Raw genomic sequence first — 16,531 nt, 5'->3', positions numbered from 1 at the left:
CTTGTGGCCAGTGAGAGGAAGTCAGTGCTAGAGAGTCAGGAAAGTCAGGTGAGGCCACACTTCTTCGCCATGGTGAGAGAGTTGGGCTTCATGGTAAGAATAACTGGGAGTCTTAAACGTATTTAAGCCAAGGACCAGTCAGATGTGCATTGTTTAAAAAAGGATGTCCATGCTGAGCATGAATATAGGGAAGCCCATTATAAGGTTGTGGCCGTAGTTTAGGTAAGAGGGGAAGTCGCTTGGACTAGGAGAGTGGCAGTTTGAGAGAGAGGAAGGAAGATGGATTCAAGACATATTTTGAAACCGAAGTTGAGAGGACCCAGCGATGCTGCCTTTCTGGTGTATGAATGAGTGAGTGAGTGAGTGAGTGAGTGAGCAAGCAAGCGAGCATGAGAGCCAGTGGGGAGTTCACTGGGAGCAGGAGCAAGCCACAGAGTGGGCTGAGCAGACTAGCAGAGGGCTGACGAGCCTGGCCTGTGGCGCTAACCTGCCTGGAGTGCAGCCTTGGGCCCGTGATTGAACCTTGCTATGTCAGTCTCCTCTCTAAGGCAGATTCAATAATAATACCCACCTCGTAGGCTTCGAGGATTCAAGCAGTCACTGTTTGTAAAGTGCTTTCAGTGTTTGTTGAATGGAGTGCCAGAGTCTGGTAGGGAAAGGTTGAACACTCCCTGTACTTCCTTCCCTCCAACTAGCATCCGATTGACCTCCTCTGGGAAAAGCCCAGACTGCCTCCCCTGGGAGCCGCTGCTGCCTGGTTTCCAATCCAAGTCCACCTGGCCTCCTCCCTGCCCCTGCCTGGTCTGACTTGGACACCCCTACATGGATTTGACATATGGCTAACCAGGCCTGGCTGGGCTTTCCTTGCCCAGAACACCTGCTTTGCACCCCACTTAAAGGATCAGGCCCCATTCTCCGCTTTCTGAGAGCACCCCGCGCCTTTCTGCTGTGGTGAACCCCAGCACTTCCCCTTTAAAAGACAGGCAGAATCCTCCAGTAAACACCACCCTCAAAGGAGGTACAGTGCTGTGACTTACCTCCCGACTTTGATGACCTAACCACTACTGCTTGCTCTCATCCAAATGGCCCTTGGTGTTTGAAGATAACTTAGAGATAGACTTTCTTGGGGCTGTTGTCGGCTCCTGTTTGACTTCTGTACTTAGGGCAAGTTTGAACTTCAAGAAGAAAAAGGCAATAATAGGCATCCATCCTTCTCTCTAGTAAGGATAGTTTTTAATTTTCTGATACCTTACAAAAGGTCCACTTTAACTCTTGTTTCTTCCCAGTTTTTTCCCTTCTCTAGTGGATTTATTTTCTGTAAGTCACATTGTACATGTTTGTTTATTTTCTTTCTTTCTTTTTAAAATTATGAACGTCTTCTGAGTCGTAATGCTTCAAAGCTACTTTGTTAATTTGATATAAACTTCTGATTTGAAAACTCTAGACGGGATCTCATGTAGGGACAGCAAATAGGCTCCAACCCATAGTACTTAGTAATGTTACCGGAAGTTGTGTTTTGAGGATATGGAGGCAGGTTTTAGCTCACAGGCAGAAAGTTCTGTGATCTTTGTGAAAGGATGGGCATCAGGGTCAGGGTGGAGCTTCCCCTTGGGGCAAGGAGTGCTATAGCAGTTGGAGGAGGAGAGCAGACACAGGGGCTTCATCTGTATTTGTAATGCTTTCTTGATTAAGTTGGAGGGTGTGTGGAGCTTGTCGTATTAATCTTTATATGTTTTTGAAAGTGTGAAATATTTTATGATGAAATTGAAATAAGAGTGCCATGATATAGATTAGTGGTATCTGCCACAGACATTATTGGTATGTGTGCCACGTGTTTGTTGTCCCTGGTCTGAATGGAGCCTGCCCTTGACTGAGCCAAGAATCCAGCTTCTACCCTGGATTAGACTGTAATCGCTAGGTATTTGCGTATGAACTTAAACATGCAGACATTTATATGCATATATACAAATTTATTTTATCTTGTAATATATTATATAAAATGTACTATAGGATATTTTAAACATGTAAAATGGATATTTCCTTGTGAAGATATTAAAAAAACACTGAGTTATACACTTTGAAGTGTGAATTTTATGCTATTCGAATTATATCTCAATAAAGCTATTATTAAAAAATCAAATATTTCCAAATAAGACATTTTTTCAAAAAGTAAATTTTTTTCTCCTGATTCTAAAAATAGTGCACACACATATAAGAAACTGGAAAACATACTAAGGTAGAAAGAAGACGAAATAGATATACTCATAATAGCACCACCCTAGAGACTGTTAAAGGAGCCCCGGTGGCGCAGTGGTTAAAGTGCTCGGCTGCTAACCAAAATTTGGTGGTTCGAACCCACCAGCAGCTCTGCAGGAGAAAGATGTGGTAGTCTGCTTCCGTAAAGATTACAGCCTCGGAAACCTATGGGGCAGTTCTACTCTGTCCTATAGGGTTGCCATGCGTCAAAATCAACTCGACAGCAGTGGGTTTGGTGTGGTTTGGTTTATAGACTGTTAACATTTTTGTGATACTTTCTTCCGTTATTTTTCCACTCCCATGTATGGATTATTTTTATATTGATGAGATCATATCTGTGTTTACATCCTCCTTAATTTAACATTATAAGCATTTAAAATATTGTCATAAATTCTTTATAAACGTTTTAATGGCCACATAACGAGTGACTGTGAAGCTTACAGCTGCACTGCTGTATGGAAGTCTCCATTATAAGGGGTGTGTTCCTCCAGTAGCACGCACAGAGTACTTGTTGTCACAGAACCCAAATCAGCATTAGGTTTTCATGTAAAAATCTTTAATTCCATAAGTGAAAAATGACATATTGGTGTTTTAATTTACCCTTTTTGATTATGGAGATGAACATTTATCCATGTATTTCTTAGGCATTTGTATTTCGTTTGTTATGAATTATGTGTTCATACTAATTTTTATGCTGTTAGTGTTTGTCATACAATGTTTTATCCATTAATTTGATTACATATGATCTGTATTGTTTGTTGTTAGTAATCTTCCCAGTTTGTGCTTTTATTGTCTTCTGAAAACTTAGTTTTCTTTTTACTTAAAACATTTGCTTCCTCGATTTTCAGTTCACAGTTGTTCCCTATACAGACACTTGAAATATACTCATATTTTTCCTTGTTTATTATTTCATTTCTACATTGATCTCTTTACATTAAACTTGAGTATATTTTGATAAATAATACAAGGTGAGGATCTAAACTTTTCCAAATAGTCCTCAGCAAAATTTATTGCATAGTCTTTCTTTTCTTTAGTGATTTGTGAGGCCTTCTTTGTCCTATATTAAATTCTCATGTATCTACTCTGATAAAAATATTTTTCTGAATTCTAAAACAACAAAGAGCCCATTCTTAATATGATTAAAGTGCTGTTCATGCGTTACGTATTTTTGTTTCACTGTTAACATTTGTTTAAATTGACTTAATTATTTTTAATGAAATGTAGACTTTTTTCTTTATACCCTGAATCAAAGTGAATCAGGACTTGGATGGATGGAGATTACTGTCATTAATGAGCCCACCCCATTTATAGATGACCCAGATACTATGCATTATACATAGTAAGCACTTGCATTCACTTTTAAGAGGTTAAATTTTTCTCTTTTTATATTTTTTAGAGTTTGTTATCTCATATACTTTCGGCATTTAGATTTGATGTAAAAGAAGTTGGCCTTTTTTGTCAAGGTCTCGGGTATGCACCTGCAGATTACTACCCTGGTTTGCTTAAAAATGTGAGTATTTGAATGTCTTAGTACTGAAATTTTCATTACCAAATGTACCATCAGCAAAAAGAGAAAATGGAAAAGTTCACTCCTCTAGGAAAGATGTTTAACTTTTCTGTGTTTATTTCTTCTTACCTTGGGTGAATTTATGGCCGTATAAGGAAGTAATGTGAGATGGACGATTATGAGAAGAAAAGAAAGAAACCAGGAGAGGTTATACTAAATCAATCACACACACACACACACACATGCACACACACACGCACACACCCACCCACACCCCACTTGTAACACATCTCATTTATTCACTCAAAGATTTTTGGGAGAAGATGTTTTCTTAACCACTGTAAGCTCAGCCTTGTACTGTTGGACAAATATTGTATCTAAAGTAACCTGATTGGAATTTTATGTTAAAGCAAAGCAAAAAATTCAATAAATAACAAACTTGTAAGCTGTATTCTCTTCTGCCTTAAATTGTAGCCAAATTCAAGAAATTTTAATTTATGATCTGAACATAACTGTCCTAAAGCATGTTATGAGTTTTTTAATGTTTATTGACCATTCTGGCCTCTTGAAAGCTTTATAGATGACTAACACTTTTACAAATAAAGAACTAAATTAAGAAAGAAGAAATAAACTGACTCTAAAGTGTGTGTGTGCGTGTGCGTGTGTGTGTGTGTGTGTTTTAATGGTGTGATTTTAATGCTTAGGAAATTAATTATCTCTAATTCATTTGCCTAAGTGAGAATGCAGAATGGTAGACTTTAAACACAAAATCCCAGTTATTAGTAAGTGTGACTTGGCACTGCTTTCATTTCACTCTGACAAAATAAAATATACAGAGAGGACTGGAGGAGGGAATCTCAACAGAAATATCGCGCACACCAAGAAAAATAGGACTGATGTAATCCTGTTTGCAGTGTGAGTTGACCTGCCACTGATTTTGTTTTACAGATGGTTTCATCATTAGTGTCTGAACTCAGAGAGAATCATCTTAATGGATTTAACACTCAAAGGCGGTAGGTGTTAATCTAAACATCCCTCTTCTCAAGTTTCAAAACGTATCAGTTAGCTTTTGAGAGAAAAATTTAACAATTCTTAGGAAGTGCATATTTGTAGTTATGATTATAGTCTATGTGAAGAGATTATTTTAGTGGAATAGATGGCAAATTGGTGAATTTTTATCAAACTTTTCTTTTTTCAATCACTGTTCTCTTAACTCTCAAATGGCAGTAAACATGAAACATCTGTTGTGTGCCCACTGAGTAAAAAGGCCCACACGGACAGTAGGATGCACAAAAGAAAGGGAAGTGCTCAACCTCGCCCGGGGCCACGCACCCTGTAGGAAGAGAATGTGCACAAATGCACGTGTGTGCTCCACGCCTGCTTGCTCCTGCTCCGCCCACCCCCAGTGTGTGTTGTGTGTGTGTGATGCACACAATCAGAATATTTACAAAGTAGCAGATATTTGATGTGCACATATAACCTGTTTTAAGAAACTTAATAATCCAAAATCCAGACTAAACAAATCAAATAGATTCAGACAGATTAAAAAGCAGTTAATCACATTACTAAATGTTTCTTCACCCTGTGAAAGAATTCACAGTGGTTTTCATTGGTGAGCATTTCGTTTTTAACAAATCATGAGCTCAGAGAAGCTGGAGACCAAGGGAGTTTGTGATTTTTTGTAAAACTATCGCCAGTTCAACCTCTATCAGAAATAGTCTTCACCCTCAGCCTTTAGGAATTCTCTGCATCTAACTCTTAAAGCAGAGCCCTGGTGGCACAGTGGTTAAGAGCTCGGCTGCTAACCAAAAAAGTTGGCAGCTCAAATCCACCAGCCGCTCCTTGGAAATGCTATAGGGCAGTTCTACTCTGTCTTGTAGGGTTGCTATGAGTTGGAATCAATGTGACGGCAATGGGTTTGGTTTTCGTTTGGAACCCTTAAAGTGAAGTCTACTTGTAGGATAAGTGGAGACGCTGAGTGCCAAGCAGACAGACTAGGGAGGACTCGGGGGACTCATCTGTGCTCAGGGGAGAGCGAGGCCTATGCCCAAGGCAAGAAGGGAGAGAGATGTGGTGCACGAACGTGCTGGGGTATGGATAGGTATTCCAGATGCACAGAGTACTCAGGAGTGAGAGAAACGAGATTGGCAATACCAGGGTCACAGGCTACCCGCTACCTTGTCTTTGCACAAGTTGTTGTCACCCTTGACATGGCTGCCTTCCTTAGTCCCTGCAGCGAGCACTCATTGAGTTTCTGCTGTGTACAAGACACTGTTTATCTGACATGTATACAAAGCCACGTAATATGTGTTCCTCAACCTTCAGGTGCTTATAGACCACAAAAAGAGATCACAGTAAGTGGAAAAGACAAGGCTGTGACAGGAGGAGTACGAATGCCATGGGATTCAATGAGAGAACACTCTCCAAGTATTCTGCTGAGTGCCTAACACACTTTGCTAGTGTACATTATTCCATAGCAAAAAATACACTTTTGTTGCTTGATTCTACAGAAAAAGTTTCTAATAAGTAGTTGTTATTATTATTACTTATTATATACTTTTAACAACAATAAAAACAAAAAAAACACCCACTGCCTTGGAGTTAATTCTAACTCATAGTGACCCTATAGGACAGAGTAGTACTGCCCCATAGGGTTTCCAAGACTGTAATCTTTATGGAAGCAGACTGCCACATCTTTCTCCCATGGAGCAGCTGATGGGTTTGAACCGCTGACCTTTCAGTTAACAGCTGAGCACTTAACCACTGCAACCACAAGGGCCCCGTATAACAACAATAATAAGTTATTATTATTACTACTTATTTTATGCTTTTCCTGTAGAGTGAAGCAAAGTATATTTTGTGTCATGGAATAATGTATTGTAGCAAAGTGTACTATAAAGTAATTCTCTGTTCCCACTGACTTGTTTTTTTCTTAAATTACTTTTTTCTTTCTTATAGAAGACATGTTTATTGTAGAAAAATCAGAAAGTAATCAAAAGGAAGAAAGTTAAACTGCTCATATGTCACCCCTCAGAAGACATGACTAACATTTTGATACATAACCCTTTGATATTTTTTTTAATAAAATAGGACTCTACATTCTGCTTGCAACCTACATTTTTCATTTAATGCTGTATCATGGTGATCTTTCCCTGTGAATAAATATGCTTTGACAACATTATTCTTAAGTTTAAAAATCAACTGCTAAAGACCTTAAAAATTTATAAATAATTAACTTTTAAACACTGTATAGATTATACTCTCATTTACTTAACCAATTCCCTACTGAAAACAATGACATTATTTCTGATTTTTCTATATTACATAAACAGCCATGCAGTGGGTATACTTGTTAATCTACCTTAGGAGATTTATGTGAGTATTTCAATAGAATAAATTCCTGGAGGTGAATTTTCTGAGTGAGAAGAATTTTATATTCTAAATGCTTGGGAATATGCTAAGTTGTTGGACGTCTGGGTTGTTCTCCCTTTTTTTGCTGTTATATAGATCACTGCAGTAAGGATTTTTAAAACCTAATTTTTGCACACATATCACATATTTACCTCTTCATTATAAATTTTTATAAATAAAATGACTGAGTCAAAGGATTTTTACATTTTAAACGTTTTTGATGTCTGTTGATAAAGTTCCCGCCTCTACAAGTTTGTTCCGCTCATTTCCTACAGCCTTGCCAACATCGTATATTATTGTATAAAAAACACATCTTTGCAAAAAATTTCCCCAATTTGTCATCGTCTTTTTTATTCTGTTTATTAATACTACATCTGTGGAAAGAGACCATGGAGAAGCTCAATATCATCAGTCAGAACAAGGCCAGAGGCCAACTGTGGAACAGACCATCAATTGCTGCAAGTTCAAGATGAAGCTGAAGAAAATTAAAACAAGTCCAGAAGAGCCAAAGTATGACCTTGAGTATATCCTGCCTGAATTTAGAGGCATCTCAAGAATAGATTTGACACATTGAACACTAATAACCGAAGACCGGGTGAGTTGTAGGATTACATCAAGGACATCATACATGAAGAAAGCAAAAGGTCATTAAAAAGACAGGAAAGAAAAGACCAAAATGGATGTCAGGAGAGACTCTGAAACTTGTTCTTGAACCTAGAGTCGCTAAAGTGAAAGGAAGAAATGATCACGTAAAAGAGCCGAACAGAAGGTTTCAAAGGGCAGCTCGAGATGACAAAGTAAAGTATTGTAATGAAATGGGCAATTACCTGGAGTTAGAAAACCAAAAGGAAAGAACACGCTCAGCATTTCTCAAGCTGAGAGAATTGAAGGAAAAATTCAAGCCTCGAGTTGCACAATATTGAAGGATTCTATGGGCAAAATATTGAACGACACAGGAAGCATCAGAAGAAGATGGAGGGAGTACACAGTTACTGTACCAAAAAGAATTGGTCACATTTAGCCATTTCAGGAGGTAGCATATGATCGAGAACTGATGGTACTGAAGGAAGAAGTCCAAACTGCACTGAAGGCACTGGCGAAAAACAAGGCTTCAGGAATTGACTACCAATAGACATGTTTCAGGAAATGGATACAACACCAGAGGTGCTCACTCATCTATGCCAAGAAATTTGGAAGGTGGCTACCTGACCAACCAACTGGAAGAGATCCATATTTGTGCCCATTCCAAAATAAGGTGATCCAATAAAATGTAGAAATTATCGAACAATATTAATATCACTGCAGGTAAAATTTTGCTGAATATAATTGAAAATGGTTGTAGCAATACATCGGCAGACAACTGCCAGAAATTATCAAGCCAGATTCAGAAGACAACATGGAACGAGGGATATTATTGCTAATGTAAGATGAATCTTGGCTGAAAGCAGAGAATACCAGAAAGATGCTTTCCTGTGTTTTATTGACTATGCAAACACATTCGACTGTGTGGATCATAACAATAACATTGTGAAGAATGGGAATTCCAGAACATTTAATTGTGCTCATGAGGACCCTGTACATAGACCAAAAGACAGTCATTTGAACAGAACAAGGAGGTACTGTGTTTTTAAAGATCAGGAAAGATGTGCATCAGGGTTGTATTATTTCACCATACTTGTTCAATCTAGATGCAAATAATTCAAGAAGCTGGACTTTATAAAGAAGAATGCCATCAGGATTGGAGGAAGACTCATTGACAACCTGCATTATGCAGATGACAACCTGACTTGCTGAAAGCGAAGAGGACTTGAGGCACTTACTGATGAAGATCAAAGACTGCAGCCTTCAGTATGGATTACACTTCAAAATAAAACAAAAATCCTCACAACTGGATCAATAAGCAACATCATGATAAACAGAGAAAAGATTGAAGCTGTCAAGGATTTCATTTTATTTGGATCCACAATCAACACCCATGGAAGTAGCAGTCAGGAAAGCAAATGTATTGCATTGGGTCAATTTGCTGCAAAAGACCTCTTTAAAGTATTAAAATGCAAAGATATCACTTTGAGGACTAAGGTACGCCTGACCCAAGCCATGGTATTTTCAATTGCCTCATATGCCTGCGAAAGCTGGGCAATGAATAAGGAAGACTAAAGAAGAATTGATGCCTTTGAATTATGGTGTTCATGAAGAATATTGAATATACCATGGACCGCCAAAAGAACGAACAAATCTGTCTTGGAAGAAGTACAGCGAGAGTGCTCCTTAGAAGATAGGATGGTGAGACTTTGTTATATGTACTTTGGACATGTTGTCAGGAGGGATCAATCCCTGGAGAAGGACATCATGCTTGGTAGAGGGTGAGCGAAAAAGAGGAAGACCCTCAAAAGATGGATTAACACAGTGGCTGCAACAATGGGCTCAAACATAGCAAGGATCGTGAGGATGGCAAAGGACCGGACAGTGTTTTGTTCTGTTGAACGTATGGTTGCTATGAGTCAGAACAGACTCAATGGCACCCAACAACAACAACATAATGTGTTTTGTTCTATGTAAATTTAAAATGTTTGTATGTAGTTACACTTATCAGTACCTCCCAGGATGGTATGGATGGCTAACACATATTGAGTACTCACACTGTTCCAAGTGCTTTACATACATGACTAAGTAATATTCACAAGAAATATAAGAGATTGGTGCTATTTTAACTCCCGTTTACAGAAAAGAAAACTGAAGCATAATTTCTCCAAGGTCATAGAGCTAATATTTGGCAGAATCAAGTTTAGACTGAGACCTGTCTGACTTCAGAGCGTGCGCTGTTAATCATTACCTTTTGTGTCATGTTTAGGCAGTCCTCCTCTACTCTAGGGCTATAGAGGTATTTATTTATGCTTACTGTTTCTGGCACTTTTAATGCATCACTTTCTAGGTATAAAATTTTATTTTTTCTGAAATTTAAAATGTGACCTAAGAATCTATAGAAACATCATTTATTGAATAATCAAGCCATTTTTCACCCTCCGGTTTAAAATGTTACTTATGTCATGTTAAATCCTTCTGTATACTTGGATTTGCCCTTCTCTTTCACTGATCTGATTGCTTCTGTTACACTGCAATACTGATTTAATTGTCTGTGTAATATACAGTATCTGGTAGGGTAAATTTTTTCCTCAGAACTTTTATTTTTCAACAATTTCCTGATTTGTATTCCATATTTGCTTTTCCTGCTGAACTTTAAGATCATTTTGTCAAATATTTAGATTGAAATTACACTAAATACATAGCCTAATTTGAGGATAATTTTGTCCTTATACCATACAATTTTTCTATCCAAGAACATGATCTGATTAACGTGTATTACAAAATCAAAGCTAAGTACCATATTGTTATTGTTGTGTGCTATTGAGTCGATTCTGACTCATAGCAATGCTATAGGGTAGACTAGAACTGCCTCATAGGGCTTCCTAGGCTGTAGTCTTTACGAGATCAGATCGTCAGGTCTTTTCTCCTGCAGAACTGCTGGTAGGTTCAAACCATTGACCATTCAGTTACCATAGTATGGTTTAAAAAATTTGAAACATAAGTATAATGAAATGAAAATTAAAAGCAAGTATGGTAAAATGTTAACATTCCTTGGATATGGATAGTGGGCATATGAGTATATGAATGTTTATTATAGTATGCCCTATGTTTTTCCAAATTTTTTAGTATTGTTTTAGTAAAGAATTTAATTACAAATATAGTAAAACAAGTGCGTACATTTAGGTAAAAGTGACTTTCTGATTTTAGAAAAAGGGAGAAATCCCTGGTTGACAGAATTAGAGCAAGAACCCAAAGCCAGAAAGTGAGATTCAAGCTTATCCTGCAGCAGCTCAAAATGTAGTGAATCCACATTGAGGCCCTAGCAATTAAGGACTGGGGTCCTAACCTCAAGCAGGAACAGGAAGAGGGGTAAGGAACCAATGAATGCTCAGGAAGGCGGTAGAATGCTGCTCTGGCTGGTGAACTCTAAGCTCATCCCATGATTAAGTGTTTGGTCCTGATTTCCCCTGTATGTTATGGTAATCCCAAACCAAGTAACCAGCATAAAACCAGGACTGGTAGAAACCTTGAGACCTGACAGAAGCAAACACAGAATGCTATTCAGGGACACTTCTAGAACTTGAGGTACATAGGACTCCATCAGGGAGGACGATAGTGAGCAGGATTTAACAATTAAAAAAATTACAAATGCTGTGAGGAAACTAGATAATATGAAGAACTACCACCGTACAAAATGCAGATAATAGAAAAATCAAAAAAGAATATAAAGTAAGTGACTAAATTACTTATTTTATAATGACTAAAGAGAGTTTTTTAAAAAGAGTTTGAAATATCAAGTCACTCTGGAAAAGAAAATCAACAGGAAAGTTTCAAAAAGGATCAAATAGAACTTAATAAAAACATAGAGTCAGTGAAATTTAAAAAACTAATAAACACAGCTGAAGAGAGAATTTTTGAACTGGAAGATGGAAAGAAACCAGAATACCACACCAGGAGATAAGAAGATGGAGCATATGAAAGAGATGTCAAGAGACATGGGAGATAAAATGATGAACTCCAACAAATCTAAGAAGAGCTCCATATGGAGAAAACAAAGAATATGAGAGAGAGACATTCAAAGAAACAATCCAGGGACTCCAAAGAAACAATAGTTGAAATATTTCCAGAACTGAAGAAAGACATGAGGCCTGAGTTAGAAGTGGCACACCACATCCTAGCAAACAGAGAAAAACTAGACAACAAAGAGAAAATTTTCTAACAACCAGAAAGAAAACATTACTTACAAAGTAATGTCTATTAGATTTTTAGCAGACTTTTCATCAACTTAAATACAGTTTTTAGACAATGGAATAAACATCTTCATAGAGGTAAGGAAAAGTGACAATCATCTTGGAATTCCATTACCAGCTAAACTATTATTTAAGAGTGAGGGTGAAAGAAAAACTGTCTCAGAGAATTTACTATTCAGAAACTCCTGAAAGAATTTCTTCCTTTAAGAAGAAGGAAATAAATTCTGAAGGAGGGAATAGGATGTCAGAAGCAGTAATCAGAGGGGAAATGGTAAATCCAAAGAAGTAGAGGCTATTAAAAAGATAAGTATGGCTATTAACAATGTAAAACTGAAATACTGGATAATAACATGAAAAATGGCAGGGTGATTCTCAGAATTAAAATGTCTTTATGTCTTTAAAATATTTGGGAGGCGAATATATATTAAATTTAAATGTTGTAAAAGAAGCATGTTCCTGTTAAAATGTTAAAAGTAAGCAACTTAAGAATAGAAATAGAGTATGTAACTTCAAAACTTTAGATAGAAATAAAGAAAAGAAATATCTGAAAGTCAGGAAAAGAAAAAGAAGCAACTAAAACCTTCGTAAATTAAACACACAGAATAAGGTGGTAGAATTATCCAAATATAGCGGTTATCACAAAAATTTAAATGGATTTGGCTCAGCTGTTAAAAAGAGAGAGTTTCTTGGATTGTATTTAAAAAAAATAAGGGACTAGAGAGGCAGGGCCAATATGGTGGAGTAGTCAGACGCTTCCTGTGGTTCTTCAAAGGCCCGAAAACACAAGTGAATCTATATATGACAGTCTAGGAACCCTGAACATCAAAGGCAAAGTTGAGAAATCGGACTGAGTGGCAGGGGGAAGGAGAGACAGTTCGGAAGCAGCAAGGAGTTGCCAGACCTGACCCGGTGGGAACTGGCACCCTGCAGGCCGGATTGGCTGGCATGTACCATGAGGCAAGCAGTGGTGCTTGGGATGCAATTTCCACATCTGGAGAGACCAAGCAGTGGAGAGTCTACCAAAGCCTCCAGAACCAGTGAGAAGTGGCGCTCAATCAGCAAAAGATAAAGTACACGCGTCTAACCTACCATACGGATCAAAAAACACCCCATTTGGGAAGAACCTCTCTCCCATTTACCTGCCTCCTCCCTGCTTTGCACTGGGTCCTGGGCCAGCTTCAGTGATTGCTGCATCCCCTGGGCCAGAAGTAGGACCCATCACGCACCCTGAGCCATTCTCCTGGCCTTGGAGAGGAAACAAATGAACAAATGGGAAAAAATAATTTGCCAGTTCCCCTAAGCCAGGAACACAAGACAGGCACAGCTCCTTTGCCTAGACACAGGCATAAATGGTCCACAGACTTTGAATGCCTTTCTCCCCTGCATAAACCTGTGTGGAACCATTTCAACAGTGTAGGCTCTCGTTAGCACAATACAACGGGGTCTATACCTGAAGCCTAACTTAAGCTGTGTCAGCTGTATGGTGGAGTGGCAGATACATGACATTTGACACCGCTGTGCCCATTAAGCAGAGTCCTCACCTACCCACATCAGGGGCTTGAGGACTGGTGGCTCCACCCACGCCACCTAGCTACCTGTGACACTGATCCAAAAATAAGGGTACCTCACAGTCCTTAAAACCAACAGCACTGGGTGCACATAGTCCAGCTGCAAAACCTACCCACCTACACACTCTACAGAACAGGGACATGCTTTCCTCCCAGACAGGGGCAACCATCAGCCCACTGCATTGCTCAGCGTGTGACCCCCTACTGCAGCCAGATACCTGTACGTATTCCAATTACCCCTGCCCATCAAGGACTGTAGGTGAGAGCCTGCACTGCACACTTGATGGCTGACTACCTGGACACCTGAGCTGAATCCATACAAGAAAAGTAAATGGACTTCTGGGCTCACATATCTAGTAACAGATCTAACCACCTGGTGACAGAATGTTAGAGCTTCAAAGGTGCCAGTAGTCAAACTAGCTCACACGAGTAGCCTATTTGGGACTATCAAAGCAAAACAAAACAAGAAGCTAGCGCATAGGAAGCAAACATAAACTAAATAAATATAATAACATTGATGGCTCAGAGACAACAGTCAATATCAAATCACATAAAGAGAAAGACCATGATGGCTTCAGCAAGCTCCCAAAACAAAGAATGAGGAGATCATCCAGAAGAAGAGAACTTCTTAGAATTACCGGAGGTAGAATACAAAAGATTAATATACAGAACTCTTCAAGAGGTCAGGAGAAATGCAGAAAAAGCCAAGGAACACACAGACCAATAGAGGAACTTAAGAAGATTATGGAAGACCACAGTGAGAAATTTAATAGGCTGCGAGAATCTATAGACAGCAAACAGAAATCCAAAAGATTAACAATAAAATTTCAGAATTAGGCAACTCAATGGAAAATCATAGGAGCAGAGTTGAGGCAATGGAGGTCAGGATTAGACTGAAGATAAAGCACTTGACACCAACTTATTTGAGGAAAAACCAGATAAAAGACTTTAAAAAAATGAAGAAACCCTAAGAGTTATGTGAGACTCTATTAAGGTGAATAACTTATGAGTGATTGGAGTACCAGAATTGGGGGTGTGTGTGTGGATATCAGAAAACACAGAGAGAATTGTTGAAGATTTGTTGGAAGAAAACTTGTCTGGTATCATGAAAGATGAGAAGATACCTATCCAAGATGCTCATCGAACCCCACGCAAGGTAGATCCTAAAAGAAAGCACCAAAACATATTATAATCAAACTTGACCAAAACCAAATATAAAGAGAATTTTAAGTGCAGCTAGGAATAAACAAAAAGTCATCTACAAAGGAGAGTCAGTAAGACTAAGCTCTGACTACTCAGCAGAAACCATGCAGGCAAGAAGGCAATGGGATGATATATATAAAGCCTTGAAGGAAAAATTTGCCAGCCAAGAATTATATATCCAGTAAAACTGTCTCTTGAATATGATGGCAAAATTAGGGCATTTCCAGATACACAGAAGTTTTGGGAATTTGTAAACACCAAATCAAAATTATAAGAAATATACTCCAGTTAGAAAATCAGTAACATCAGATAACAACCCAAGATTAGAACACAGAACAGAGCAACCAGATATCGACCCAGATGGGGAAGTCACAAAAATAAATCAAAGCTAAAACTCTGTAAATAAGGAGACAGAGATGTCAATATGTAAAAGATGACAGCATTAAAACAAAAAAGAGGGACTAAAAAATGTAGTCATAGATCTTTCATATGGAGAGGAAGTCAAGGTGATATAAAGAAATAAAAGATTGCTTTAAACTTACAAAAATAGAGGTAAATATTAAGGTAACCAAAGGAAACTAACAGTCCTACACATCAAAATTAAAAACAAGAAAAACATATAAAGACTCAGCAAATACAAAATCAATAACAATGAAAAAGATGAAAACTAAGTAAAGAGAAACAACTCAGCACAGAAAATTAAGTTGAACAAAGAAACTGACCACAACACACACAAAAAAAGACATCAAAATAACAACACTAAACTCAGACCTATCAATAATTACACTGAATGTAAATGGACTGAATGCACCAATAAAGAGAGAGTGGCAGAATGGATAGAAAAGCACGAACCCTCTATAAGCTTCCTACAAGAGACACACCTTAGACTTGAAGACACAAACTAAAACTCAAAGGATGGAAAAAATCATATGAGCAAAAAGCAATCAAAAAAGAGCAAGTGTGGCAATATTAATTTCTGACAAAATAGACTTTAAAGTAAAATCCACCACAAAGGATAGAGTCAGTACACCAGGAGGACATAACCATAATAAATATTTACACACCCAATGACAGGGCTCTAAAATACATAAAAGAAACTCTAACAGCATTTTTAAGAGAAATGGACAGCTTCACAATAATAGTAGGAGGCTTCAACACACCACTTTTGGTGAAGGAGAGAACATCTAGAAAGAAGCTCAACAAAGACACAGAAGATCTAAATGCCACAGTCAACCAGCTTGATCTCATAGACATTTACAGAACACTCCACCCAACAGCAGCTAAGTATACTTTCTTTTCTAACGCACATGGGACATTCTCTAGAATAGACCACATATTAGGCCATAAAGCAAGCCTTAACAGAATCCATAGCATCGAAATATTACAAAGCATCTTTTCTGACCATAATGCCATAAAAGTGGAAATCAATAACACAAAAAGCAAGGAAAAAAAAAATCAAGCACATGGAAACAGAACAACACCTTGCGCAGAAACTGCTGGGTTATAGAACTTAAGAACAGAATAAAGAAATTCACAGAATCAAATGAGAATGAAAACACATCCTACCGGAACCTTTGGGACACAGCAAAAGCAGTGCTCAGAGGTCAATTTATAGCAATAAATGCACATATCCAAAAAGAAGAAAAGGCCAAAATCAAAACATTAACTCTATAACTTGCACAAATAGCAGAAAAGAAGCCCTTGGGCACCAGAAGAAAGGAAATAATAAGAATTAGAGCAGAATTAAATGA

At 38.0% G+C, this 16,531-nt stretch overlaps 1 protein-coding gene across 1 annotated transcript in view; it reads left to right on the top strand.

The window, feature by feature from the left end:
* FANCC (FA complementation group C) overlaps nt 1-16,531 on the top strand; it is a 361,687-nt gene that overhangs the window by 236,893 nt on the left and 108,263 nt on the right. Inside the window, exons 6-7 of the mRNA XM_023735819.1 lie at nt 3,653-3,766; nt 4,712-4,776. Of these exons, the coding sequence (XP_023591587.1) occupies nt 3,653-3,766; nt 4,712-4,776 (179 nt within the window). The remainder of the gene's footprint in view (nt 1-3,652; nt 3,767-4,711; nt 4,777-16,531) is intronic.

The sequence above is a fragment of the Trichechus manatus genome, unplaced genomic scaffold (genome assembly GCF_000243295.1).
Source record: "Trichechus manatus latirostris isolate Lorelei unplaced genomic scaffold, TriManLat1.0 scaffold00082, whole genome shotgun sequence".
In the NCBI taxonomy this organism is placed as follows: Eukaryota; Metazoa; Chordata; class Mammalia; order Sirenia; family Trichechidae; genus Trichechus; species Trichechus manatus.
This window is presented reverse-complemented; position numbering and strand designations above follow the sequence as displayed.